This window comes from Vulpes vulpes, chromosome 8, assembly GCF_048418805.1.
Source record: "Vulpes vulpes isolate BD-2025 chromosome 8, VulVul3, whole genome shotgun sequence".
NCBI lineage: Eukaryota > Metazoa > Chordata > Mammalia > Carnivora > Canidae > Vulpes > Vulpes vulpes.
The window spans coordinates 41,188,266-41,215,662 of record NC_132787.1 but is presented as its reverse complement, the minus strand read 5'-3'; the positions used below and the strand labels follow the sequence as shown (position 1 = coordinate 41,215,662).

Genomic DNA, 27,397 nt, shown 5'->3' with positions numbered 1-27,397 from the left:
CTATAAGAAATGACTACAAACATGGCAGCCCGGGTGGCTCAGTGGTTTAGCACCACCTTTGGCCCAGGCGTGATCCTGGAGTCCTGGGATCAAGTCCCACGCCAGGCTCCCTGCATGGAGCTTGCTTCTCCCTCTGCCTGTGTCTCTGCCTCTCTCTGTGTGTCTCTCATGAATAAATAAATAAAATCTTTTTTTAAAAAATGACTACAAACAGATGGCTTAACCCAGCAGAAATGTATTTTCTCACAGTTCAGAAGTCTGTAGTCAGGGTGTCTATAGGGTTGGTTTCTTTGGAGAGTTCTGAGAGAGGATCTCTTCCAGCCTCTCTCATAGCTTCTGCTCGCTCACAAGCTGTGGCCCTCCTTGGCTTGTAGCTGCATCACTGCAGTCTGTGTCTGTGTTGTCACTCGGCCATCTTCCTGGTGTGTCCTCACCTCTTCTTATAAGGGTACTAGTCACTCCTAATCCAGTGTGATCTCACCTTGGTACAAGTGTAAAGATCCTGGTTCCATATAAGGCACATTCTGAGGTTCTGAGTGGACAGGAGCTCTGGGAGGACACTGTTCCAGACAGTTCAGGTAGACCGAACCCATGTCCACTTTGGTACCACCTTGGGGCACCACAGGGCTCTCACAGCCCCTAGCACTCATCCTTTACCTGTTGCCTTCCCTACAAGGCCACAGTAAATCTTTCTTTTTCTTGTGGGGGAAGCAAGGTCCATGCTAGCTGGACCCTGGGTCTCATCCTCAGGTACCAGTTATAAGTGTGCATCTCTCCTCACCAGCCCCACTGCTGTGGCTTTGCTAGGTCCCCACAGAGTCTCTTATTTCTGTGGCATCTGTGCCCTCTTTCGGCCACCCTAGGCCACCCCTACTCTAACCACGTCCTGCTTTAGTGGTTGTTTCTTACTTTTGGACCCTATGGAAGCTTCATGGTGAAGACAGCTGAAGTGTGTGGAGCTCCTGTTTGGGGTGCCAGGTGCGTGATCAAATGCTTTATTAGGTTATTCCCGTGGAGCTGGAGAGGAATGGAGAACTGGTATCCTGGGCTCTCTCTGCTACTTTGGTGGAGAGCGGGATGGGTATTGATGCAGAGCTGAGGTGTGAAGGTGTGAGGGAGTGGGGAGGGCTGTCCAGGTCTCTCAGTGGGAAGCCATGACACTTTGCAAGATACATCTTTGTGCTTTAAGGAACAAGTTTTCTGGCAAACACAAGTGGCCAAGAGGTGTTCAGAAGAAGGAGAAAGCTGAGGGTGCTGTGGTTACTGGGGTTGGGGGGAGGAGATGACAATTTGGCAGAATGAGCAGACATTTATTGGAGTGCCATGGTAGACCAGACTTTGAATGCTGAGATGGCTTTGTGTGTGTGTGTGTGTGTGTGGTATAATATATAGTATGTAATATTTATTCTCTTTTTCTTTTTTTTTTTTTTTTAAAGATTTTATTTATTTATGAGAGACCGAGAGAGGCAGAGACATAGGCAGAGGGAGAGGCAGGCTCCACGCAGGGAGCCTGATGTGGGACTCGATCCCGGGACTCCAGGATCATGCCCTGGGCTGAAGGCAGATGCTCAACTGCTGAGCCACCCAGGCGTCCTAAAATTTATTCTCTTAACAATTTTTAAGTGTATAGTTTGGTGGCGTAAGGTACATTCACGTTGTGCAGCTACCAGCACCATCCTTCTCTGAGGCTCCATACCCACTAAACACTAACTCTCGTTCCCTCCTCCTCCCAGCCCCTGACACCCCCTCCCCTTCTGTCTCATGGATGTGACTGCTCTAGGTACCCCACAGAAGTGGGTTAGTTCACTTGGCATCACATCCCCAAGGTTCTTTCGTGTTTTAGCCTATAGCAGAACTTCCTTTCTCCAACTAAATAACATTTCACTGTATGGATAGCCCACCTTTTGTTTATCTGTTCACCTGTGGTGGACATTTGGGGGGTGCTTAGTTAGTTTTATTCAGTTGTTATGGGTAGATAATTTCTCTCCCTGCTTCACCTATAGAGGACTTGGGTTAAGAGACTTCCTTGTTAGTCAGCAGACCATTGTGACTGACCCAGTTGGGGAAATGCATGCCTGCAGCCCTCTGGCAGGCCTTGGATTGGAATTCTGTTTGGCCAAAGGGAGCCCTTGGGCGGCGGGGAAGGAGGATGGAAACGGTGTTTGGCCCATATTGTTTGTGGCTCTTCTCCTGTGGCAGACAGGGAGGGGTGGGGTCACACAGGGAGGAAGGGAGGGGAGGGGCAGGGGCCAGGAGCCTCTGAATTCTGCCCAGGAAGACAAGAGCTGGCAGTGGTCTCTGACGTCCTTTATCTCCTCAGTCTTTTTAAGGGAGAGGAAGGAGGAATTTTAACGTCTGGTTGCAGATGCAGGGGTAGAAGCTCAGAGAAGCCAAGAGTTTCTCCCAGAGTCTGTCGGGTAGTCAGAACCAGTTACCCCACCCCCAGCACAGTGCTCCCACATCACCCCGGGTGGCCTTTGTGCGCTTTGTGAAGCCAGCTGCCCATCTTCCCCTCTCCTCCCTGTACCCGCCTTCTGGTTGGCCCAGGCTCCAGGTGGGTCAGGCTCAGGGCAGGGGCACTGGAGGCTGCTCCTCAGTGTCTGGTGACTCACCAGCCCCCATGGCACCTGTCCTCCCAAGTACAGATCCTGCTGGGGTCCAGACACTGGCTGGTCCCCATCTCTTCTTACCAGGCGTGGGGGCTGAGCCAGGGCAGGACCGTGCAGGGAGCTGGTGAAGGGGCCCTGAGCAGGGGCTGCCGTCCAGCTGGGAGGTATATATAGCTCTGAGCTCAGCCCCATGTGTGGGATGGGACCCCGGGAGGTGGAGGAACAGGGACAAGCTGCCAAACTGACTCAGACTCATCTCACTTTGGCTGCTCCCGTCTGTCTTCTCATCTTCCCTCGGGGGACCCACTCTTGCCATCCTCCAGGGCCCCGGCCCCGTCTTGGACCCTGAGAGCCCTGGCCTGTACGCATCCCGCTTCCTGCGGTCAGAGGCTGTGGGTTTGTTTTCCAGGTGGGCCAGCCCTGTGGGAATAAGCAGGCATGGGGAGGCCTCTGGCAGGCAGAAGAGCAGGCTGGTTCCAGGGTGTCTAGAGGACAAATCCAGACCTGGAGACTCCAAGGATGGGGATTAGCCCTGTTCCCGGCTCTGGCCCCCTTACAGCCTGAGTGGGACACTCAGGAAGGCCAGGCAGACATGCAGATAACATGCGGAGCTGCAGGACAGATTAGCGCCTGTTACTTCTGAGCCGAGCCTCCCACACTGTGGACAGGCTCCGGGGCCAGGGCTGCTAGCCGCGGCTGCCCTCATTTTTGCCGTGTCACTGTGTGGCCCTGGCCCTGGCACTGCCGTGCTGGTAACTCTGACCTCCTTCGGCCGGCCTGGCCTCTGGCCCCGTGGGCAGGTGGTGGGGAGAGGTGAGGGTGGAGCGACTTCTCACCCCCAGCTCTCTCCCTCCCCTCCCAGCTCTGGCTTGCCTTCTCTGTTCCCGCTTCCTGCAAGAGGGCTGCCTGGCTCTGTGTTCCCTTCGCATCCATTCCTTCCTGCCTGCGGGGCTCTGGACTCTCCCAGCTCTCGTGGTCTCTCTTCCCTCTCTCTGCCTCTCCTCTCCTCACCTTCTCTGTTGTCTCGCTGGGTGCCTGTGCCGCAGCTTCTCATTCCCATCAGCAGCCAGGCAGCTCGTGTGCAGCAGGATCCCACTGCCTGAGCCGGGCTGGGGCCTAGGGCTGTGGCCTCTGTTCTCCACGACTTCCTGGGGCAGCAGAGGGGCAGGAGAAATGCCTTGGAAAGGAAACTTGTCCCTTATGTTGTATGTAGTGTCACCCAGAGTGCTAGGTTATCTTGGAAGTTTTCTGGAAGGAAGAAGAGCATGAGCAGGGTAGAGGAAGGTTTATGCTCCGGGAAGGGGGAAAGAGTGAGCACTGGCCCAGAGGTGGGACTCTGTGTGGTAGTTTTGGTGGGCCATCTGGGCAGGTGCTGTGATGACTGTCCAGGGGTTTAAGGGACCCTGTTTTGGATGAGTCACACAGCTAAGGAGAGGCAGAGCAGGGACTAGGCCCAGGTCATTGAGATTATGGGACAGCAGTCAGCAGTGTCATCTGAGCTTCTGCCCCCTGCCTCTGCCGTGTTTCTTGGATCCTCCACTACCCTTTGCTCTGTCGTCCTGCGGTTTCTGGATCCTTCCACGTCCCTTCTCTGGCCTATAACACTGACTTCACGCTTCTAGAGGTCTGATGATATGACCCTCAGTTCAGACTTGGTCTGTGTCAGCAGCTGGTATGGCCTTGGGCTAGTGGCCTCACCCTTCTCAGCTTCTGCTCCTCATTTGTAAAACTGGGGAGCAGTGATAATAATGCCACCTTTTTGTTTGGTTTTGGTTACATTCATTTATTTGTTATTGTGGGAAGATATACATCACATAAAATTTACCACTGTAAGCATTTTTTTTTTTTAAGATTTTATTTACTTATTCATGAGAGAGAGAGAGAGGCAGAGACACAGACAGAGGAGAAGCAGGCTCTATCCAGGAAGCCCGATATGGGACTTGATCCTGGGACTCCAGGATCATGCCCTGGGCCAAAGGCAGGCACCAAACCGCTGAGCCACCTGGGATCCCCCACTGTAAGCATTTTAAGTTACAGTTCGGCAGGATTAAATTCATTTCATTTTGTGACAGTGCCATCACTACCATCCATCTCCAGAACATTTTCATCCTCCCAAAATGAAACTCTGCAGCCATTAAACACTGACTCTTTGTCTACTCGCCTGTCCACCAGCCCCAGTAAATTCTGTTCTGTTTCTGTATGTATGATTTTCCTGTTCTTGGTACCTCATGGAAGTAGTCAGTCATACAATACGTGTCCTTTTGTCACTGACTTATTTCACTTAGCAACAGTGTCCCCAAGGTTCACACACGTAGTGACCTGTGTCAGAACTCCATTTTTTATAGCTGAACGATACTCCTTTGCATGCATGTACCACATTTTATGTCTCCATTTACCTACTGATGGACAGTCCACCTCTCAGCTGTTGTGAATGGTGCTGCTATGAGCATGCATGTACAGGTATCTGAGTCCCTACTTTCGATTCTTTTGGGTACATACCTAGAGATGAAATTACTGGATCATATGGTAACTGTGCTTTTTTGAGGAAGCACCAAACTGTCTTCCAGTGGCTGCCCCCTTTCATGTTCTCCCAGTAATGCACAAGGATTCTGACGTCTTCACATGTTTGCCAACATTTTCCGTGGTTTTTTTTTTTTTTTAATGGTCATCCTTGTGGTGTGGAGTGGTTATCTTGGTTCTGATTTGCATTTCCCTAATGATTAGTGATGTTGAGCCCCTTTTCATGTGCTCATTGGAAGAAGACATTACCTTTTAGTGTGACCGCAGGGATGAGAGAAAATGGAAGTGCCCAGTGAGCAGCAGTGGGATGTAGAACTGAATGGGACATGTCCTCTGCCCTCCAGGAGCTCAAATTTTAGTGAGGGAGGAAGACTGGAGCTCCAGTGATGTTAGCCAAAGACTTATAGAAAGACACAGACCCCTGTGCATGGGGAATTGCAGGCGGGAGTGGGCACACGCACTTGGGTACCAGGGCCTGCTTCTTGGGGCGGTGGCCTCGAAGATGGAGTCGGATTTCACTGGAAGCCTCAGAGCCCCTGAGGGACAAATGGTGGTACTAGCTCGGATGTCAGGCCTACTCACTGCCTTCACAGGCTGCAGGCAGAAGTTTCTTGTCCAGAAATAGACTCCCCCTCCAGCTGCAGGTGTTTATAGCTTCAGCTGATCCCTGGACAGAGAGGCCCCCAGGCCACCGGGGTTAGGGCTGGTCGTGGAGGGTGGCTGGCCTCCTTCCCTGGGTCTCAACCTGCCAGGGTGAAGTGGAGAGCTTGTTAGAAGGGCTTGCTCCCGGCTTGCTCCCATGAGAGGCCTCTGATGAGCTCAAACCCCACACATTTCTGTAGGTCTGTCTCCTCTCGTGTGGAGCGGGGCTCTGCCTTCAGGTTCTCAGCTTTTTCCACTTCTGAAAACTAATAGCATTCATTATAAGGCCTTGTTAACAATGTAACAGTAGCAGCTGACTTCGCTGACCTTCTGCTAGGTGGTAGGTGCTTTACTTCCTTTACACTGTTTAGTATATTTACAGCTTGGAGGGAAGGCTGGTGCAGAGTGGGGAGGCTATGCAGAGAGAATGAGGTGCAGAAATGATCTGTCCCAGACGGGGTTGTGCAGATGGGATAACATGTGGTAGCATGTGGCCAATGAGAAGCCTGGGGTGGCTGGTGGGTACGTGTGACGCCACGTGTGGGATTAGGAGGAGGTGGTAGAGACCGTGTAGACCTTGTATTGGGAAGGCCCCCGCCCTCAGCCTGTGCTTAGGCCAAGGCTCCCCTTTGTCCATTGGCTGCTCTTGCCCATGGTGGGGTTGGGGTGGAGCCGTGGATGTCAGCTGGGGCTGTTGGACACATATCCTCTAACAGATGGGCCACAGTCTGGCGGGGGCGTCCTTTCCAGCCCCACCCAAGCCCACTCCCAGGGTTGGCCAAGGCCACCTGCCACACTGTAATGCCCAGCTGCCCTCCTGGCCCCGCCGAGGTCCAGGCTGGCCTCCCGCTGCCCCAGCATGTAGTCTCTGCACTGGAGGGGAGAGGAAAGGCCTGGTTTGGAGCAGCAAGTGGCAGAGCTGGGGCAAGGGTATAGATCTCTTCCCTTCCCACTAAACTGATCTAGAGTTTCTACTAGTTTCTTACCGCCCTTGCTCTTTGCTGGTCTTCACTGCAGTTTCAGGGCTCTTCTTCTGAGCACATGCTCCCTACTTCTCTCCACGTCTTCCTTCAACTTTGTGGCTTCCTGATATCCACATCGTCCATGACATTGTTGGCTTCTATCAGCTGTGGGTATCACTGGTCATGAGCGAGTGAAAAATAGGTGGGCAGGCTCTTAGGTCCAAATAGTCAGTTCTTCCTCCAGGAGCTGGGTCAGGGCAAGGGGCATTTGGACATAGTTGAGGGCTTACTTCATGCCAAGACCCAGGGAATCGGGGGATTGATCCAGAGGGAAGAGCCTGGTAGTGTCTTACAGAGGCAGCTCCCAGCCCAGCCAAGGGAGGACAGCCATTGTATCATAGTTGTGAAGCCATAGAACGGTGTGTTCTCATAGCACCTGGGACAATAACAAACTGTGTGACTTTGAATAAATCATTCCCCTCTCTGGGCCACAGTTACTTCTTCATTAGGCTGCATAAGACCTCTGGGGTCAGCAGGTCTGGCCCTGGCTTCTGGGAGAGATGGCCCTCACTCCCACATTAAATAGAAGTCATATTGTGTGATCCTGAAGAAACAGGCTCTGGAACCAGATAAGATGGGTGTCGGTCTCAACCACTTGGCCTGTGACCCTGAACAGCTCTATGAGCCTCTGTGTACCTAGATTTCCCTGTGTGTAGAAGGTGGAGGTAGCAGCTATTAGAGCCCCTGTGAGCACTGAAAAGGAGCACGCAGACACAACTATCCCAGTGCACAGTCTGTATTTGTACAGGTACCAGTGCACGGACATGCTCAGTAAATGCTCACGACTGTAACTCCTGTTACAAGAGTGAGGGAAGCTGTAGCAGCTCCCCATATAAGTGTGAAGCCTGGATTAGACGCCAGCTGGCCCGGAGGCAGCAGAATGGCTGGGGTGACCTCCGAAGCACCCTGGTGGCAGGAAGGAAGCTGGTCGGCCCCTTGTGGCTCAGCACACCCACAGAAACCCAGCATTTCGCTCCTACCCAGAGGAGTTCTCAACTCCCAGCATCACCTCTGATACGCAGAACGAGGCTGGGTGGAATAATGTCTGAGATGAGCCAGTAAGGGAGGAGAAGATGATAGAAGAATACAGACAGCTGAGCCCCCTTGGGTCTGGCTCCTGTGGCCTCTGCTGCTGGCCTCTTGCCCACGCCAACATGGCCTCTGTAGTAGCAGAGCTCCTGAACCCTGTAGCAGAGGGCAGACGTCATTGTGGGACCAGGAGGGGCTCTGCTTCATGACCTGGGGCTCCTTGCACAGGAGACGAGTCATCTCCGATGTGTGGAGTAAAGGTCTCAGCCACTGGTGGGCACGGGCCTCCCTTGCTGCTGCTCGCTGTTAAGGAAGGCCCACTGCCTACAGAGGCCAGGAGGCCTACCCCGTGTTGGAGGGGAGTTCTGTTAACTGAGCATCTTCTTGTTGCTGGGCACCCACTGTGCCACCAGTGGTGGCTGAGCCAGTACTGAGACCCACGCAGTTAGTGTTAGATGGGCTGGTGGATGCGCTGGGGGAGACTTTCTGGTAATAGGTGTGATTGCCCACCTTTGTACAGGCAGGAGGGTGGTGTGCTGTGAGGTTAATGAGGCTAATGCTTGGGGACCATCACTTTCATGTCCCCCTTCCAAGTCCCTTATCTTTTTATTTGTAATTTAAAATTTGTCAATTAGTTTTATTGGAGTATAGTTGCCATACAGTGAACTATACATATTTGAAGTGGACCATTTGGTTAAGTTTTGACAGATGTAAACACCTGTGAAGCCAGTTTCTCTGTCAAGACAGTGAACATACCTATCTTAACCTAAAATGACCTTACCTATTTATATTTTAAATTCTTTTTCTCAAAGAGAGCCTTCCAAGTTTTAGGTGTTTTAGGCCACACAAAAATCTGGATAAGCTCCTGAGTAGGGAGGGTCAAATGAAACCAGGATAAGAAAGCACTTTAACAATTATGTTAGACTAATCAGAAATAAAAGGTTATTTGTTTTTACTTAATGTGTACCTTACCTGTAGTAGGCTAAAATGCCTCATGGGATGTCTGGCCAGCATCTTATCACCGTTCCCTTTTCATGCATCTAACAGATACATATTAGGAGCCTACTACAGAAAACTGCAGGCAGCATTCTAGGTGTTGGGCATGAACAAGTGAATAAACAGACAAAAATCCCTGTTCTTAGGAGCTTTCCTGCTGCTGGGAGTGGGGGTGGGGGAGGCAGTGCTCTGAGTGAGTAAGGAGTATTCAGGAAGCTGTCTCTAACACCGTGCCACCTGAGCAAAAGAAGTGTTGGAGCAGGAAGGTAAGAGAGCAGTGGGCCATGTGTGGGCTGAGAACACGGCACGCAAGGGCCCCTGGGTGGGAGTGGGCCAAGCATGTCTCAGGAGACCCAGTGTGAGGTGATGAAAAGTCAGACGGGTCAGGCTGGGGATGGAGTCAGTAGGACCTGTGGGCTTCCAGGCTGTTGTAGGGACTTGGACGCCAGCAGTCTGAGTGAGATGGGAAGCCACTAGAAGGTGTTTGGCTGCCATGTTAAGAATAGGCTGAGAGCAGGGGATCCAGGTAGAAGGTTATTGTCAAAGTTGAGGCCAGACAGGACAGGAGCTTGGACCATGGAGGGTGAGGTGGTGAGAGGTGGCTAGATTCTGGAGATACATTTGACCTTTGAACAACATGGGCATTAGAGGTACCAACCTCCACCCACCCCCCAGACACAGTGACAATCCACATATAACTTGACTCCCCCAAAACTTAATTACAAATAGCCTGCTGCTGACGAGAGCCTTACGATAATATCAACTGTCCATTAACATGTTTTGTATGTCCTATGTATTGTGTCCTGTATGTTTACAATAAAGCGAGCTAGAGGAAGGAGAATGTTACTAAGAAAATCATAAGGAAGGGAAAATATGTGTCTGGCACTGTACTGTATTTATTGAAAATGATCTGTGTTGTAAGTGGACCCACACAGTTCAAACCCATGTTCCTCAAGGGTCTGCTGTCAAGATTGGCTGACAGGCTCACTCATTCATTCATTCGACAGATCAGGTGGATTTTAGAGATGCAGGCCTGAATGGTGATGTGACCCCTTGCTCTGAGGTGTGGAGAATCTAACACACAAGATGTAACTGCACACAGGTGTGGGCTAGAGAGGCAGCACCAGGCACGGGTGGCCTCTGAGGCCACTCAGACGCCTGTCCCCTGCCCTTCCCAGCAGCAGCCTCCCTCAAAAGTGAGCCCTCTGGTGCTGTCATCAACCTCCTGGCTCTTAGGAGCCCTCTGTCTTCCCCTCACTCCCAGGCTGGGCCCTGAGCTAGACTACTCACACGGGCCTCCTCCTTTTGCAGGAAAGGAAACTGAGCCACAGAGCACTCTCACTGAACCCAGGCTATGGTCTATTTCCTAAGTCTGTGGAACATTTGGTTAGTGTAATCTGGAGGAAGAAGCTTAACAAGGCCTGGTTTAAGAAGAGAAGTCTGGGTGAAGGTCCACAGAGGTGTGGGACTGGCTGAGGTCCCATAGCTCGTTTATGGCGCTTCTGGGCTAGCTCCCGGTTCCCCAGCTCCCAGTTCTGTGACCCGCCTGTGGTCCCTGTACTGGTGGCCACTTGGACTCTCTGGCCAGTGAAAACAGCGTTTCTAGCTGCAGCATGAGTGTTTCTAGTTAGATGTGGCGCAGGACTGTTGAGCTGTTTTTGAACGTTCGTTTAAAGTGGAGTACCTTGCCCTGGAGTACATTTCCCTGGAGAGGAGAGGAGACGTGCTGCTGGATCTGTGTTTAGGTGCAGACCAGCCTGCAGGTGATATTGTCAGGGTCTGATCCCTGTCCCTCCTCTTTCCCCTGACACAGACGGTCCAGTGCTCCTTGGCTGGCTCGTCTTTCTGGCAGAGGAGCCCTCCCGAGGGTGGCCTCTTAATTCAGCCTTGGCAGTGGGGAAAGGTCACCTGGGGGGCCAGCTTGGCTCAGCCATGCTCTCTGGTTACAGCGAGGTGGCGGACAGCCCGCTTGTCTCAACCCTGCCCCCTGCACAGCAGCCTCCTGACTTGTGGCCACAGCCCCCTAGGCTCAGCAAGGGCCGGCAGGATGGCAGACTGGTGGCTGTGCCCGCCAGCCCCGGGGCTGGGCCAGGGAGGTGACAGCTCCCTCTCCAACCCCCTTCCCCTCCCTGTCCCCAGCCCAATGCCCTTCTTTATGGTCTAATCCTCCTAGTCATCAGGGCCCAGCAGAAGGCTCACCTGACCACCCAGCCCGAGCTGACCCCTGTGCTCTGAGGGCACTGTGTGTTCCCTGTCCGTGGCCCGCAGTAGGGTTGCAGCTTGGGCACATGTCTCTCCTCAGCTAGGCGGTGGTTTCTGTGAAAACAGAACCTCTTTTCATAATTCCATTTACAACACTAGAGGACGTGGGCAGCTCCTTACAGGTTTCCAGGGTCCTTCAGACATAGCCTCAGCCTCTCAGAGGCTGGGCCCTTGGCACACACTCGATATTACCCGTTGACTGATCTAATCAGAGCCATGGAGCTGGAGTTGTGGTCTGCCTGGGTTCTCTTGATCTGAGTTCAGGGCCTCAGGCCTCCTCCTTGGGGATGCTCAGGGTCTCAGCACTAATGTCTCCCACACCCCCTGCTGCCCACAGACAACACAAGACATCTCATAAGGTCCTGCTCATTTGTGGAGGCTGCATGGGGGAGTGTCAAGGCCCGGCACTTCCTGTAGCCTCCTGAGTGTGCAGGAGGGAGGCCCTGGGGAGGCAGGACAGATTGGCAGCTGTCAGGCTGCTATAGAGTGCGGGGAGGAGATGGCCAGCATGGGAAGAGGGAGCCTCTGAGAGGGTGCCTCAGGTTTGTATGGGGCTCACAGCCCTGTCATCTCCTTGCTCTCAGGTTACCAGTCCCCCAGCCAGGGCTTAGTTTCCTCTTGCTGCTGGGAGATCCCTGGGATCCAAGGAGGGGGGTGGGAACCTGCAGAATCCTCACCGCAAGTCCCCACTCAAGGTGAGCAGAAGATGAGGGAAAGGATCCCTCAGATCCTCCCCTGCACCTGCCTTTTGTCCTCCTCCTGCTGAGAGGCTGTTGGTGTCTTTGTAGGTCGGAATGAGCTGATTGCCCGCTACATCAAGCTCCGGACAGGGAAGACCCGCACCAGGAAGCAGGTGGGCCCTGGGAGATGAGAGTGGATCCCGGGGGCAGGTACCCTGCTTTCAGCCTGCTCCCATGGTGGGCCAGGCCCTCTGCAGGACCAAGGGTGGGTTCTCAGTGGGGCTGGTTTAGAGGGGTTAGCTCGGGATCCCTGGGTGGCGCAGCGGTTTGGCGCCTGCCTTTGGCCCAGGGCGCGGTCCTGGAGACCCGGGATCGAATCCCACATCAGGCTCCCGGTGCATGGAGCCTGCTTCTCCCTCCGCCTGCGTCTCTGCCTCTTTCTCTCTCTCTGTGACTATCATAAATAAATAAAAAAAATTAAAAAAAAAAATTTAGAGGGGTTAGCTCTTTCTGGTGTATCACGGACAGTTCATTGTCCCTGCTGCTGTCAACTGGGAGGAGATCCCTCACCTTCCAGGGGAGTCGGCAGCCCCCTCCCCGCCCCTCTCCAGGACACCAGAACAGAGAGTGGAGTGGCAGCACTATACTTTGTTTTATTGCCAGACTCTGGATTAGCTGGATGTGGCAGGACTGAGGGCCCATCATGGACTGGGCCTTTCATTCACTCAGTCCACAGATGTGGGCTGAAGATGCTGGAGTGGGGGAGGGTCAGGGAGCCAAAAAGGGGAGCACAGGCCTTCTGGGAGGTGGGGACAGCAGCCTTCTCTTCCTTGCTGCAGGTCTCCAGCCACATCCAGGTGCTGGCTCGTCGAAAAGCCCGCGAGATCCAGGCCAAGTTAAAGGTAAGACAAACCAGCGGCAGTGGGAGGGGGACCTAGGCCACAGATGAGGCCAGCTTCCTAGAAAGTGGGGCTCTTTTTCTAGCAGGAAAATTCTTCCCCTTGGGTTCAGGGACTGGCTGTTTGTACACAGAGCCAGCATGCTTCTTGGTGTTGAAAAGAGTGGGATTCAGCCTATAACTGCTTGACTGTGCAGGATATGACAGTTGACCTCAGAGCTGTGTGTGTGAGACCACCAGGCTGTACAGTGTGTGCCTCCCCCCACCCCCACAGCTCACTCGCAGATCCCAGAGGGATTGCCCTCCACACCCCATTCCTTGACAACCTCCTCGAGGCCTTGGCCCTTAGTACCGTCCCCTGTGCTTGCAGGGTGGTCAGGCTTGGGCGGCACTGCCCCGGGGGTAGGATGAATATTATTGTGGAAGCTGGTGGGATTCCTTCCTACACTCTGCTCTCTGAGGTGGGCAGCTCTCTTCCCATCCCAGATCGGCCCCACTTTACAGGGCCATCTCCTGACAGGGACTGCTCTGTGGAGGGCCAGCTGCTGTCAGGACTCCTCTCAGGGCAGTCTGTTTCCCACAGGACTGAGGCTTCCTGGACACTAGATGAATACCAGGTGGGAATGAGCTCCTTGTCATAGATGTGTTCATAGCAGAGTTTGCCCAGCTGCTTGGCAAGAAGAGCTGACATTTGGGGGTCTCAGATGAGACCAGCAGTTAACACACTTTTTTAAAGAAGCAGTAGAGGCCTCTTTTCTTTTTTCCCCCAACAAAATATTGAACCAGTATGTTACCAGAGGAGCTACTCTAGTCACAGCTAGGTTGATGAGGAATAATAATGGGCCAGAGACCCCCTGTTCCTAGTCACCTCTCGTGCTCTGTGGCTCTTAAACCCCAAAGTAGCTCAGAACCCAGTTAAAAACCTTGGCACTAGATGAGCTTGAAGGTCCCATGTGGCTCCAGTTGTCCCTGATCCTGACGCAGAGGCTCCAAATAAGTGGTGGGAACTCCCAGGAAGCTGTACCCCACTGCCCACTCAACCCAGCTGTCCCCCACCCCTGCAGCTGCAGCCTAGCACCTCGCTCCTTTGTCCCCCGGACAGCTGGCCGGGCCTCAGCTGTTGCTCTCTTCCTCTGAGGCCAGGCACATGTACTCCTGCAGACCCTCTGGCCCTGGAGTCCAGCATGATCCCCACTTCTCCTCTCTGGTCTGCCTCTGACTCATTGGGACCCTGGCAGGGGGCCAGAATGGAGAAAAGACTTTCCAGTGGTCTGTTTACAGCTGTCGAGGGAAACTTTTAATTCCCTTGGGGACCATCTGTATGGCCCACATTTGCTTCAAGGAATCGCTATGTTTGTCTATAGGCTCTAACTTAGAGGTTGGGGAGAGCTTTCAGAGACCACTGTGCAGACCACTGAGCCATGAGCTCCTGAAATAAGATGCATTCATTTTCCTGGGGGGAGTGGTCTAAGGATTTTGCCATGTTCTCAGAGGGGTCTGGGATCCAACATAATTCGTTTCCCTGATGGACAGACTTCTGTTAGGTAGAAATCCTCCAGTACTTGGGATTTGGTCTGTCTGGGTCTGCCCTTGTGCTGTGGGAGCATGGATGAGTCACTGGCCCTGCTCAAGCTTTATTCATTTTAAAATATGAAATGACAGGCTTAATTAAGCAAGATGGTATCTGAGGTCTTCTTCAGCCCCCAAATTCGGTGACTCCCTGGTCTTGTTACCTGGTAACTGATGTCATTCTCCATGATGTCCTTCCCACTTCCCCCTGATTCCTGTTCCACCCTGGTGAGGATGTGGTTTCCTGAGCCCCGGTCATTTGTTTAGATCAGCTATCCGGGAAGGGACGTAAGTTGCTGACATTGAGTAGATGGAGCTCTCCGGCCCCATAATGCAGTTGTTAACCACAGAGGTCCACAGGCTTTCTCAGGGTACGGCCTCCTGCACCCACATGTGCTCCTGGAAGGAGAGCCCCGGGCCGGCTGGCGTGTTGGGCTTTTCCCTCCTGAGCAGTGTGTGTCCTCCAGAGGAGGCCACCTTATGCTAATAGCTTCTTCTTTGGTTATCAAAGAGCCTCTGAGAGTAAGGTTGACCCCAAAAGGACAGTGGTTTGAGGATGACTCCTCTCAGGGTGGTCTCCTCTGCCTTCCATGGTGTGTGCTGGGTGCTGTCAGAATTCACTGTACATCCTTCTCTCCCCCTGTCCCTGGCTCAGGGACTGCAGAGACCAGAGCTGAGTTGATATGCAAACTTAGACCAAGCTTTCAGGCCAGCCATCACCACTGTCAGCACCCTAAATTCTCTGAGGGCGCCACATAAATTCTCTGAGCTTCTGTTTCTTCAGCTGAAAATGGGGATGCTACTTGTCTTGCCAGCCTCACAGGAGTGCTGTGATGTTCAGAATCAAAGTGAGGTTGTGTTGTTGACCTTCTGTGGGCCATCTTGTGACATGTGACTGCACATGGAAGGGCCTCTGGGGTTCTGGTTCCATAGTCATGAGGTACAGGGATGCTGGGTGACCACCTGGACCTTTCAGAGCCTAATGCCTGCACAGTGGTATTCCCCTCATAGGGCTATGGCGGGGGCCGAGGAAAACTGTCCTGGAGAAGCACCTGTCTGCTGCATGGGCCTCCATCAGTTCTCACTATCTGTGACTCAGGACAGATCTGGTCTACCAACTTAAGTCCCACAGATCGGCTAATTTATTTTTCCCATTTAAAAATACTCATCAGAAAGAGAATTTCTTTTTTTTTTTTATTGGTGTTCAATTTGCCAACATATAGAATATCACCTAGTGCTCATCCCGTCAAGTGCCCACCTCAGTGCCTGTCACCCAGTCACCCCCACCCCCCGCCCACCTCCCCTTCCACCACCCCTAGTTCGTTTCCCAGAGTTAGGAGTCTCTCATGTTCTGTCTCCCTTTCTGATATTTCCCACTCATTTTTTCTCCTTTCCCCTTTATTTCCTTTCACTATTTTTATATTCCTCAAATGAATGAGACCATATAATGTTTGTTCTTCTCCGATTGACTTATTTTGCTCAGCATAATACCCTCCAGTTCCATCTACGTCGAAGCAAATGGTGGGTATTTGTCGTTTCTAATGGCTGAGGAATATTCCATTGTATACATAGACCACATCTTCTTTATCCCTTCATCTTTCGATGGACACCGAGGCTCCTTCCACAGTTTGGCTAAACATCGGGGTGCAGGTGTCCTGGCATTTCATTGCATCTGTAAGAAAGAGAATTTCTAATCTGAGCTCCAGAGTTGACATATCCACCAGTCTTTTGGCCTCAGTTAAGTCACACACACTGAATAATACTTAATATTCCAGTCTATAAATGTGGTCTTATTTTGGACAAAAACATAGTTTCTGTTAGGCTTTTTGAAAATACAGAAATCTGAATACAGAAATACTGAATTATGTCTCCTCATTTTAAAGACCCGTGGGATTGGGGCACTCAGGATGGGAACCACTGGCTTCCACACATATAAAGATTATTATTATGGTTACTGTTATTGCCAGTGTTGTGAGTGCTTACATGTGCTTTTCTCCCACTGAGGGCGAATAGCTTGTATTGAATCCTGATGTGTAAAAGGCAGGGGGTGCCCAGTGCAAGAGAAGACTCCTGGGACGGGACCGAGATAGGTGGAACCCCCAGGAAACCATCCCATGCCTCCACACAGTCCATGTGACTGAGGGTGACCCTCCTGTCCATTTGAGGAAAGCTCTGGCATGTTGGTGTATCATCAACCCTGGGTCAGGTACTCCCCCGGCTGCCAGTGTCGTAGAAGCGAACAAGGACTAAAAGGCCTTCTCAACGTAGCCCCCTCGAGATAGTTTGGCAGATGGTTTCCCGAGCCCTTTAAGCTCTATTAAAATAGATAGAACAAGTATTTTGCCCTTTGACAGATGAGGAAACTGATCAGAGGAACTAAGTGACGTGTGCTCAGTCACTAATTAAGTTCATAGCACTGCAGGGGCCTGAGCCTGGTCCCTCAGGGCCTTGTCCAGGGCTCTGGCCACTGGTGGTGGGACAGCTTCCGCGAGCACCAGCCTGGACCCCGCCTCACCCACACCTCTTATGGGGATCACCACTGAGGCCCTCCCTTCCAATGTCTCCCCAGGACCAGGCAGCTAAGGACAAGGCCCTGCAGAGCATGGCGCCCATGTCACCCGCCCAGGCCATCTCCGCCACAGCCTTCCACAGTAAAATGGCCCTCGCCCGGGGCCCAGGCCACCCAGCAGTCTCAGGGGTAAGTGGGGCTGCCTGGAGCCAGAGGCCATGCCAGCCCCTCCTTTGCCACTCTTCCGCCTCTCTAGGAGCCAGAGGCACTGGCCAGGCCTGGAGAGTGGGGCGGGGGAAGGAGGGACCAAGGACCGAGGGGCCATGTCAGGGCATGGCTCTGCTGGCGTTGGCACTGGCTTCTCAGGGGCCTTGCCTGTGACACAGCAGACCTTCCACAAGGGGCAGAACTTCCCCCAGGAATAGACCGACCGAGTAGCCCTCCAGAGTTGGCCTGATTGACAGATGAAGGGCTGAGGTGCAGCTGCCTTGTGCCCTGGAGCAGCCCCCATCTCGGTCCTGCCCCCGCAGCCCTCACGCACTCAGCGCCATTCTCTGTCGCCTCAGACAGTCTGTGTTCAGACTCTTGTTTGTGTTGTACATTTCTTACCCCGGGCCAGCTAGCTCACACTTTCAGAATGGTCTAGAGAGGCTCTTCCTTTCCAGGGCTGTATCCTCACAGGCTTCTCTTGGTCGTAGGGACTAAGTGGATCTTCATAATGCACCTGTAGCACTGCCCTAGGTGTGCGGGGAGAGGGCAGTGATGGGCAGTGTGATTCAGAGATTGCTAGCCCATCAGGATATTACACAGGACACAGAGTGATGCTGTTTGCAAGGGAGCTTGGGACACCTAGAGCTAAATAGGTTTCTCGACTCTGGGACTGTTGAGGCTGCTGTGTGTTGTGGGCTTCCAAGGGAGGAATATAGCTGCCAGGATTCCAAACCTGGGGTTTCTCCTGAGGAGCACCTTTTCAGCAGAGCATGTCCAGAGACTAGAGCTCCTCGCGACACATTTTGGGACACCACTCAAGCCTGGATAGTCCTGGATAGAAGCGCTAACTGTCTCCTTACTCCCACCGGTCCAGCCCCCTAGCCCTGCCTTCCAGCTGAGGCTCCTGCCTGGCCTCCCCACACCATTGCCCATGTGCATGGGGCTCTGCTGACTCTGTGCTTTTTGCCTCCTCAGTTTTGGCAAGGAGCTTTGCCGGGCCAAGCCGGAACATCCCATGAGTGAGTATGGCCTGCTACCCGTTGCTCTCGGAACTGAGCTGGAGCATAAACTTGGGCTGTGGAGCCTGGCTCCCAGTCTGGGACAGGGCTGCAATGTGCAGTCAACCTTCCAGGAGGGGCTAGAGCTTTGGGATTTGGCTCTCCTACTTGTAGGCAACAACTCAGTCGGCAATGTGGACACCGTGGGAGTTTGGTATCTGCCAAAACTCTAGTCTGTCTGGGGTAGAGCAGGGCCAGAGTTTGAGACCCAAAGGGAGGGAGGCTAGGAAGCCAGCCTCTGGCTGGCCGCTCTGGTTGGCCGGGAAGGGAAGGAAAAGAAGGAGGGGTGGATTTTTCCAATAGGCACACTGCTTTTGTGGGTCATCCATGAAACCTGATGGACTTGGCAGGGGAAGGAGCAGGTGGCCAGAGCCCACCAAGGCCACTGATGGCCGGATCCCCAGCCACACAGGAGCATTGCACATTGCTGGAGGCTCCTGGGCTACCACCTGCTGTAAGGCTTACACTTCCTGTCTCCTGTCTCCTACAGTGTGAAACCTTTCTCTCAACAAACCTACACTGTCCAGCCTTCACTGCCTCTGCCAGGTGGGTCAGAAGTGCATGGCTCCTTTGTACCTCGCATGCCTGCAGCTCTTGCCCCCCCCAGGTCCCAGGCCCCCCGACAGCTGGACATCTTATGACCCGCTTGGGTGCTGCCCTGGCATGTGCTCAGACCATATGTCCCAGGCTCCTGGCTCCACCCATTGCTTGCCCCTATCATGCACACCTCTGCCGAACACCGAGCCCCTCGTTGCCTGACATGCTCCCCAGTCTGGGCTCAGGGCTTTCAGGGGTTCACAGGGTGGGGCTTATGCCCCAGGGCGGCTGTTCCACCTGCGCCCCTCGTGTGCCACTCCTGAGATGGCCTCCCTTTTGGTGACACTATAATCCTCCCCTTCAAAACAGGAGGTCCAAGGAGAGAGTGGTTTTCTAGCATGGAGCTGCTTGTGAGCAGAGGGAGCACTCCTGGCAGAGGCCTGGAGTGTGGGTGGGCCCGCATGGCAAGCACAGGAGTCTGTCCTGGCCCACAGTGACCTGCCCTGTCCTTGCGTCTTTCTCATGAGGGTCTCCCATCTCCTTCCTCTCTGCAGGGTCTTCACCCTTAACCATCCTTAACCTTAACTTTTCTGACTCTTTGCCTCTGCTGACTGGCCTGGCTTGTCCTTTTCCCAGAGCAGCACACCCCCCTGCCTGAGGCCTTGGTTGCTGCTTTCTCCCAGTCCCCAGGAATCCACCCTCCTGTCTGTGGCCGCCTCTCACAGGCCTCCATCTTGTTCAGGCCTTCCTACTCTTGCCTGGATTATTGCAGCAGCCTCCTAACCTGCCCCCTCCTTGTTTTATCTTGCCTCCCCTCTACCCTGTGGCTCATCCCAGTGACCTTTATAAAGCAGCAGTTGCACCCTGTGGTTCCTGGGCTTAAAATCTTTTCCTGACTCCCTGGTGCCCTCTGGGTATGATCTAAACTCTGTCATAGGACTTGCGTGGCCCTCCTTGGTCACTCAGCTTCTTTCCTCTCCCTGCTCCCACCCTGCACCACCCCGCCCTGCCTTAGGGCTATGGCTTGGGCTTCCTCTCCTGCAAGCTTCCCTGCACCTCCACCTGCCCAGTTCAGGTGCCCTGAGCACTCTGCACCCCCACCTAGCACTTGACACTCTTCATTGCTAGGGGCTGGGCTTGAGGGGGCAGTGTCTGTGACTGGCTGGTCAGTGTCTTCCATATGTCCTGTTGTGTCTGGCACATGGCACTTCCTGGGTGAGCGGTGCTTAGACAGTGAGTGAGTCATTCAGCGGGTGTGTTCAACACACGCTATTATGTCCAGCATGGTCCTCTGCCCCCCTGTTTCTTCTCCATCTCCTTCCTATCACGCTCCTGAGTTCCCCAGCCTCCCTCTCTTGCCTGGCCTGCAGGCTTCTGGCCTTGTGCCTCACTGCTGTCATCCCGTCAGGCACCAGGGCCTGGGGTTTGGCTCCCTTCATGTGCCTCCTCTGTCCCTTACTCTTCCTTCCATGACACTGCTTTCATTCACACCTTCTTCATATTTCCTCTGGGAAGACATCTCCAGGACTGTGCTTCTGACAGCCTTTCCCTTGCTTGCTCCTTCCTTCACATTGGGTAGGACCTTCCAGAAATGCAGGTCTGAACATTTCACTGCTCTGCCAGCAGTCCTCTGTCATTCCCAAACACCCAGGCTCAAATTCATGCTGCTTAGCCCAGCCTGCTCCAGGCCCATCTCTTTCACTTTGTTTCCTGCCACGGCTGCAGACCCACCTGCTCGGCAGCTCCCCTGAACACCTAGCTTCTAGATGGCCGAGCTTCTCACAGCCCCCCTACCTTTGCCTCTGCCTTGTCCTCTGCTTCCAGCACCCTTTTCCTGTCTTCACCCCTTGCCTCCTGCTTGTACTTGCTACTTCCTTCAAGCATCGCCTTCCTGGGGGAAGCCTTCCCTGACCACCCCGAGTCCATTCTTACCATGGTCACTACTTCCTTTCCTGGCGAGCCTGTGTGTGGGGTCCATTCTGAGCCAGGCACTGTTCTGGGGGCTGGAGGGACAGCAGTGAACAGATCAGGAGACTTCCTGTGCTCACAGGGCTTATATCACTGTAGCAGTCTCTGTGTCTGGTTATCTCTGACTGGACTCCAAGCTCCTCGACAAGAACCTAGCAGTGCTGCTCAGGAAGCCCTCAGTCCAGCAGGCATCCTGGCCCCCCACCCGGTGTCCATTTTCCCTTGAGTGCAGTTATTTCCAGGGGCCCGAGGGGACTGGCTTATACTAGGCCAAGCGCTCCCTTCCACCGCCCCTGCTGGGAGGCCTATTTATGGGAGGCAAGAGATGCCCTCGCCAGCTCGGGGTCTCACTGCTGGGCCTGGGATCCTCTCAGAGGCTGTTGGCAGGGAGGCCATATGTGGACTGCTCCCCATGTGCCTCTCCTGCTGTATGCAGGGTTTGAGTCTCCTGCAGGACCCACCCCGTCGCCCTCAGCGCCCCCAGCACCCCCGTGGCAGGGCCGCAGTGTGGCCAGCTCCAAGCTCTGGATGTTGGAGTTCTCTGCCTTCCTGGAGCAGCAGCAGGACCCTGATACGGTAGGTCCTGGCCTGGGTCTGGCCAGGTCTCTTACCTGTTCCTGTTTCTGGAGGCTCCTGCTCCTGTGTCTTCTCCAACTCTTCTCCCACCTGCTTCTGACTTCCTGCCCTGGCCTTCTGCCCCCCTCCACTTTTGGGTTTCACCTAGATCTCTTGCTCTTCCCAGTCTTCCCTTCCTCTGGCCCTCCCTCCCCTTTCCTTTTCTTCTTCAACCCCTCCCTCTTCTTTCCTCATGCAGCCTCTCCTCTTCCCCTTCTCCCCTGGCACAGTGATGCTTCCACCCTAAAGCCCTCCCCAGGTTTCTTTGTCCATCCCAGTTCTCTTGGCCTCTCCCTCTGCTGCACCCTCCCTGACCTGAATTCTTCCCACCCAGTGCCCACCACCCCCTCACTAATCCATCCTTTCCCCTGTGGCTCTGAGGAGCCTCCTGGGTCTGACCTACATCCTTGTGATGCCAGCTGAGAGCGGGGCCCCGCCCCACCCTGTCCCCTTCAGTGTCCCATGTCCTGAGTGACCAGCGTCACCTGCAAAGGTCAGAGGAGGAGATGCTAGAGAAGCCTGGGTCCGGGGGACTTCATAGGCCATTTCACTTTGCCGTTTTCAAACTTGTTTTTTCAGCTGAGGAACCATTAATCAGACTCTTACTCAGAAGCCTGGTGCGTACAACAAAAGAAGTAGACTTACTTTGGTTGTAGCCAGAGGTAGCCCAGCCCCCATCTGCGGGGTGGAGCATAGTTTGAAAACACCTTATCTAGGTCAATGGTCTGACATCCCAGATGAGATAAGAGAGGCCCAAAGGTAGAAAATGACTTGCCTACGGATATTCACTGACCCAGCCAGGACTAAGAGTGACCCCAATACCTACCATTTAATGAGTATCTATTAGGTGCACACACCACCCTGGATGTTCCATACCTGTTAACTTTGCTTGACATTGGGTCCTTTTACTGTCTCCATTATTCCAGTTGGGAAAACAGGCCTGGAGAGGTGAAGTCATTCCTTGCTCCAGGTCGTATGGCTGTGATCTGAGCTCTGGTTTTCTCCATCTGCCCTGTTCCCTTGCACCTGTCCCTCAATCCAGCTCTTCTCTCCACAGTACAACAAGCACCTGTTCGTGCACATTGGCCAGTCCAGCCCAAGCTACAGTGACCCCTACCTCGAAGCTGTGGACATCCGCCAGATCTATGACAAATTCCCAGAGAAGAAGGGAGGACTCAAGGAACTCTTTGAACGGGGACCTTCTAATGCCTTTTTTCTGGTGAAATTCTGGGTAAGCCCTTTGATAAACCCTTCCTTCCAATCTCTAGGACATTGATGATAATGAGAAAGGAGGAAGAGTGGGCACCAGGTGCCCTTTTCATGAGTGGAAACCTGGGAAGGTGGGGCTACTGCAAAGGGCAGCGCAAATGCACACTGGCCACTCGGTGGTAGGAGGCTGATACAGGAGGAGGCAGTGGTGCTGGAGGACTGAGCGTGCAGAATCAGGTACTTTTCTGAGAGGTTGTAATGGCAGGCAAGTCCAGGCAAAAAGTGCAGCCACAAGGGGGCTGTCGTACTGGGAAGAGACCTCAGGGGACTCTGAGGGAGGGGTAGGTGAAGAGCCAACATGAACTCTCTGAATTCCAAGTCCTGAATTCATTTCAGGGGTGGAGCAGGGCAGCTGTTGGGTTGGGCAGGGCTTGGAGAAGTGGGCTGGAGGATTAGGATAGCTCACCCCAAGAGAAACACCTACCCATCTCACCCAGCTCAGCCTATAGCCTGAGCCTCTGCTGCCTTCCCTGCCTCACCCTGGGACAGGTGCTGTGTGAGGAGAGCTCCCTGCTTTTGCAACACCACCTCTAAGATGAGCAGGTACATGCTCTGGGAGCTTACCTTCTAGGGGCCCAGTACACACAGAAAAGGGGTGCAGGGTGGGGAGGCAGACAAGTACACACTAAACCAGCAGTGGGGACATACAGGAAATCCCTCTGACACACAGCCTTTGATCAGTTTTCAGAGCACATTACATGTAATTCCAGGTGGCTTTCAGGCCCCTGGCTGGGACCCTCCATCCTGGCTGCCCACATCAAACCTTTGGGCCAGGCTGTATCCAGAAGAGGCAGTGCTGGGACTACGACTTGGAGTTCATGAGCTTTAAGGTGCTGCAGGCTTGCTGCGGGAGCAGAATGGGATTGGACTCGACCTATAGGGATGGGCAAGATCCATCCAGCAGAGCCTGGGAAAGGCTCTACAGCCTGGCACAAGTGTAAGGACCATGGGCTCCGGAGGGGAAAGGCATGGGCACAGGTGTGTGAAAGTAAAACTGGAGCAGACCCAGTGGCCCAGTGGTATAGCGCCGCCTTTGGCCCAGGGCGTGATCCTGGAGACCCGAGATCAAGTCCCACGTCGGACTTGATGCATGGAGCCTGCTTCTCCCTCTGCCTGTGTCTCTGCCTCTCTCTCTCTCTGTCTCTCATGAATAAATAAATAAAATATTAAAAAAAAAAAAAACTGGTAAAGGGACTCCGATCCTGAAGGGACTCCTCGTCATATAGAGTCTGGGTTTTATCCAACCCAGGATGAAAAATAGGTAATATTTTCTTTTACTTTATCTTATTTTAAATCAATGAATATTAATAGTTATATAATGAATTAATACTAAGAGGCAAATCATTCATCAGGTCCCCCTCTCTCCTGGAGATTCTTCTCCCAGGTGCCTCTGTGCTGCTTCAGTCTGAACTGGTTGTTCTTGACCTGCTGTGTGGATGTCACCTGGACACTGCATTTACTCTTCCTCCTGTATGGAATCTATGGTTTTCTAGATCTCTACTTCTCTCTAGTGTCCCTGCTTATCTTGCAGGAAAACATTCTCTAGTACCTCCCTAAGGAAAAATGTGTGATAAATGTTCAAGTCTTTGCCTGGTTGAATGCCTATTGTTTTGTGCTTGGTTGATAGTTAGACTGGGTATAGAATCTATGTCACAAATATTTTCCCAGAGATGATTTTCAAGAATCATTCTTCAGTGCGTTGCTCCATTGTCTTCAAACACGAGTAGTCTGATTCCATTTTAATTCTCTATCCTTTGTTATGTCACTTGGGGTTTTTTTTGTTTGGTTGTTGTTGTTGTTGTTGTTTTTTAAGATTCATTTATTTATTCATGAGAGACCCACACAGAGAGAAAGAGATAGAGACAGAGACATAGGCAGAGGGAGAAGCAGGCTCCCTGAGGGAAGCCTGATATGGGACTTGATCCCAGACCCCAGGATCACACCCTGAGCCTAAGGCAGATGCTCAATTGCTGAGCCACCCAAGTGTCCCTAGATTTTGTTTTTTATCTCTGAAAAATTTGCATTTCCTTTCTATCTCTTATGTTAAGTTTCAGATAGAGGAACTTTGGGATATGTGTGTTTTTACTTTCTGATTTTTTTAAGCCAGGCACTTTGAATTGTGAAATTAGTGTTTCTCAACTTGGGGAAAATTTACTTATATTATTTCTTTCTCTCTGTTCGCTCTGTGTGTGTGTGTGTTTTTTTTTTTAAGATTTTATTTATTCATGAGAGAGAGAGAGAGAGAGGCAAAGACATAGGCAGAGGGAGAAGCAGGCTCCCTGTGGGGAGCCCGATGTGAGACTCAGTCTTGGACCCCAGGATCATGACCTGAACCAAAGGTAGATGTTTATTTAACTGCTGAGCCACCCTGGTACCCCTGGCTCTGTGTTCTTATCCAAGAAACCATATCCTGAATTTACCCTCTATGATTTTTACAGTTTCTTGATTTTCCACCTTATTTTCTTGGAGATTTCCTTAACTTTATCTTTTAATTCTTCTGAGTTGATTGAGTGTATCTGAGTACATATTATGTAAAACCCAGTACAACAGTGGCATAAATAATTAGTTTATTTTTCTTTCATGTAAAGTAAGTCTGGAGGTAGACTATCCAGGGCTGGTCCAGCAGCTTCTTAAAATCATTGGAGATCTGTCTCCTTTCCAGCTGTCTCTATACACAGTGCAGGGCTTCTGTCCTCAAAGTCATGGGGGCTTCTGGAGTTTTTTTTTTTTTTTTTTAAGATTTTATTTATTTATTCATAACAGACACAGAGATAGGTTTTTTTTTTTTAAATTGATTTATTCATGAAAGACACAGAGAGAGAGGCAGAGACACAGGCAGAGGGAGAAGCAGGCTCCCTGTGGGGTGCCTGATGTGGAACTCGATCCTGGGACTCCGGGACCACACCCTGAGCCAAAGGCAGACGCTCAAACACTGAGCCACCCAGGTGTCCCTCACTGAAGGTTTTTGAATAGGGCAAGATGTAGCCAGGGTTGTCCTGGGTTGGATAAATCAACTGCCCAGCCTGGAGGTGAGGAGCAGGCTGTACTAGTATAGGTCAGGTCTCCTCGGGACCTCAGCCAGAGAGGCCGGCTGTAGGGGGTGATGTGTGCGGCAGGACATCTTTCTCCCTTTCTTTAGGAGGGGTGTAACCCCCTTCACTTCCCCTCTTTTCTCTATACTCTCCCTGTCAGCCCTGGACCTGGGAACAGGAACTAAGAGGCTTTACCTTGGGTAGCTGTCAGCACCACTCCTGCCCGTCCAGCTGTGCTGATTCCTCTTTCCCGCTGTGCATCCAGGGAGGCTCCTGCCTCTCTTGGGGGAAGCCTGCATCCGCTCTTGAGTGCTCCTTCCTTTAGACCCCCAAGCCAGTCTAGGCTTAGCCTTGACTTGGAAGAAAGAGCTTTGGGAGATGATGACTCTTTCTCAGCGCTGGCTCAGGTACCTTGGATTGTAATTTTGGGTCAGAAGGAAGGCCTGGTTGGCTGGAGGCATTCGTGGAAACAGCATCTCTGGCCGGTGGGGGGAGATGGCAAATCTGGGGCCTTTTTCACCAGCTCTTGGCTTCTTTTAGTTTCTTTTTTTTTTTTTTTTTTTAATTGTTCTTTTTTTTTTTTTTTTTTTTTTAACTTTTATTTATTTATGATAGTTACAGAGAGAGAGAGAGAGGCAGAGACACAGGCAGAGGGAGAAGCAGGCTCCATGCACCGGGAGCCCGATGTGGGATTCGATCCCGGGTCTCCAGGATCGCGCCCTGGGCCAAAGGCAGGCGCCAAACCGCTGCGCCACCCAGGGATCCCTTCTTTTAGTTTCTAATAATATTCTGTGTTCTAGTCATCCTCCAGATGAGGACCATCCTAGGCCTACTATTTCACAAAGTGGGGGAACTGAGGCATGGAGGTAGTGTGGGCCTGGCTTTGAGACACCCCAGGCAAGATGCACCTCTTTTTCCTTTGGTTGTCCTTGTGATATAAGTGTTGTGACCTAGGTCAGGGTAGTTGGTGGAAGGTTACGCCAGGCACTGTTCATCGCTGCATGTATCAGCACGTTTCATTGCATGTATCAGCACGTTGCTACAACCCTAAAGGCAGTTTCTGTGGACAGCCTCATTCAGTAGAGGGGAAACTGAGCAGAGTGAAATGACTTGAGGGCCACCCAGTTCCTAGTGGCAACACGAGGATTTACACTCAGTGTGTCTCCAGGGTGTGCACTTGGAACTGTGACACTGAACTGGCTGACCTTACAGAGTGCCAGGGGTACCCTTCATGCAGGGTCCCGTGCTCCCCCTGCTCCTGTTGGAGAAGGCTCTGGGTCACCTAAGAAAGGACCCGGAAGACCCTGAGGAATAGCAGGTGGTGGCAGTGTGGGGATTGCAGACTCAACTGTGCATCCAATGTAGAGTTGGGCAGTTGGGCTTCTTGGGTTTTCTAGAACCCAGAGTTCCCTACCAGAAAGTGAGGAGGTGAGAGTGCGCAGGTAGGGAAAGGTAATTAGAATGTTCTCTCCAATTTTGCTTGTGGCCCACATCCCCTCCTTCCTCTTGATGTTTTCGGGGAGGTTGGAAGTAAGGATTGATGGCAGAAGGGAAGGGAGGGGACAGTTGGTGCTGGGGAACTTGACCAGGTAGGTTCCCCATGTGGCCTCTATGTTTGCTCATGGGCCATGCATGTGGCCCTCCTGTGTGGACCCAGCTGGCCCTTGTCTTCTAGGAACTCACATTCCTTGTGGGAGAATCTGGAGCAGGTCTCACGGTCCTGGGGCAGCAACCAGTATACAGATACAGGGAAGTGTGGTGGACTGCAAGGGGGGCCCTCCTGGTGTGTCAGGGGAGGCCAGGAGGGCAGCAATGGGCTCCAGCTGGGGTGGAGAAGCTCTCATCTCTGCTCTGCCGCTCGAGACCTGTGACCTGAGCAAAGCTCAGCTTCTCTAGGCCCTTGTCTCTGAACAATCTGCGGTTTTGTTCTTGAGGGCCTGCAGGGGACTATGTCTCTGAGGACCATCATGTG

At 52.7% G+C, this 27,397-nt stretch overlaps 1 protein-coding gene across 1 annotated transcript in view; it reads left to right on the top strand.

The window, feature by feature from the left end:
* Nucleotides 1-27,397, top strand: part of TEAD4 (TEA domain transcription factor 4) — a 65,604-nt gene that overhangs the window by 27,423 nt on the left and 10,784 nt on the right. Inside the window, exons 4-10 of the mRNA XM_072766236.1 lie at nucleotides 11,869-11,933; nucleotides 12,600-12,662; nucleotides 16,797-16,925; nucleotides 17,922-17,965; nucleotides 18,495-18,550; nucleotides 20,946-21,085; nucleotides 22,182-22,355. Coding sequence (XP_072622337.1) covers nucleotides 11,869-11,933; nucleotides 12,600-12,662; nucleotides 16,797-16,925; nucleotides 17,922-17,965; nucleotides 18,495-18,550; nucleotides 20,946-21,085; nucleotides 22,182-22,355 — 671 coding nt within the window. The remainder of the gene's footprint in view (nucleotides 1-11,868; nucleotides 11,934-12,599; nucleotides 12,663-16,796; nucleotides 16,926-17,921; nucleotides 17,966-18,494; nucleotides 18,551-20,945; nucleotides 21,086-22,181; nucleotides 22,356-27,397) is intronic.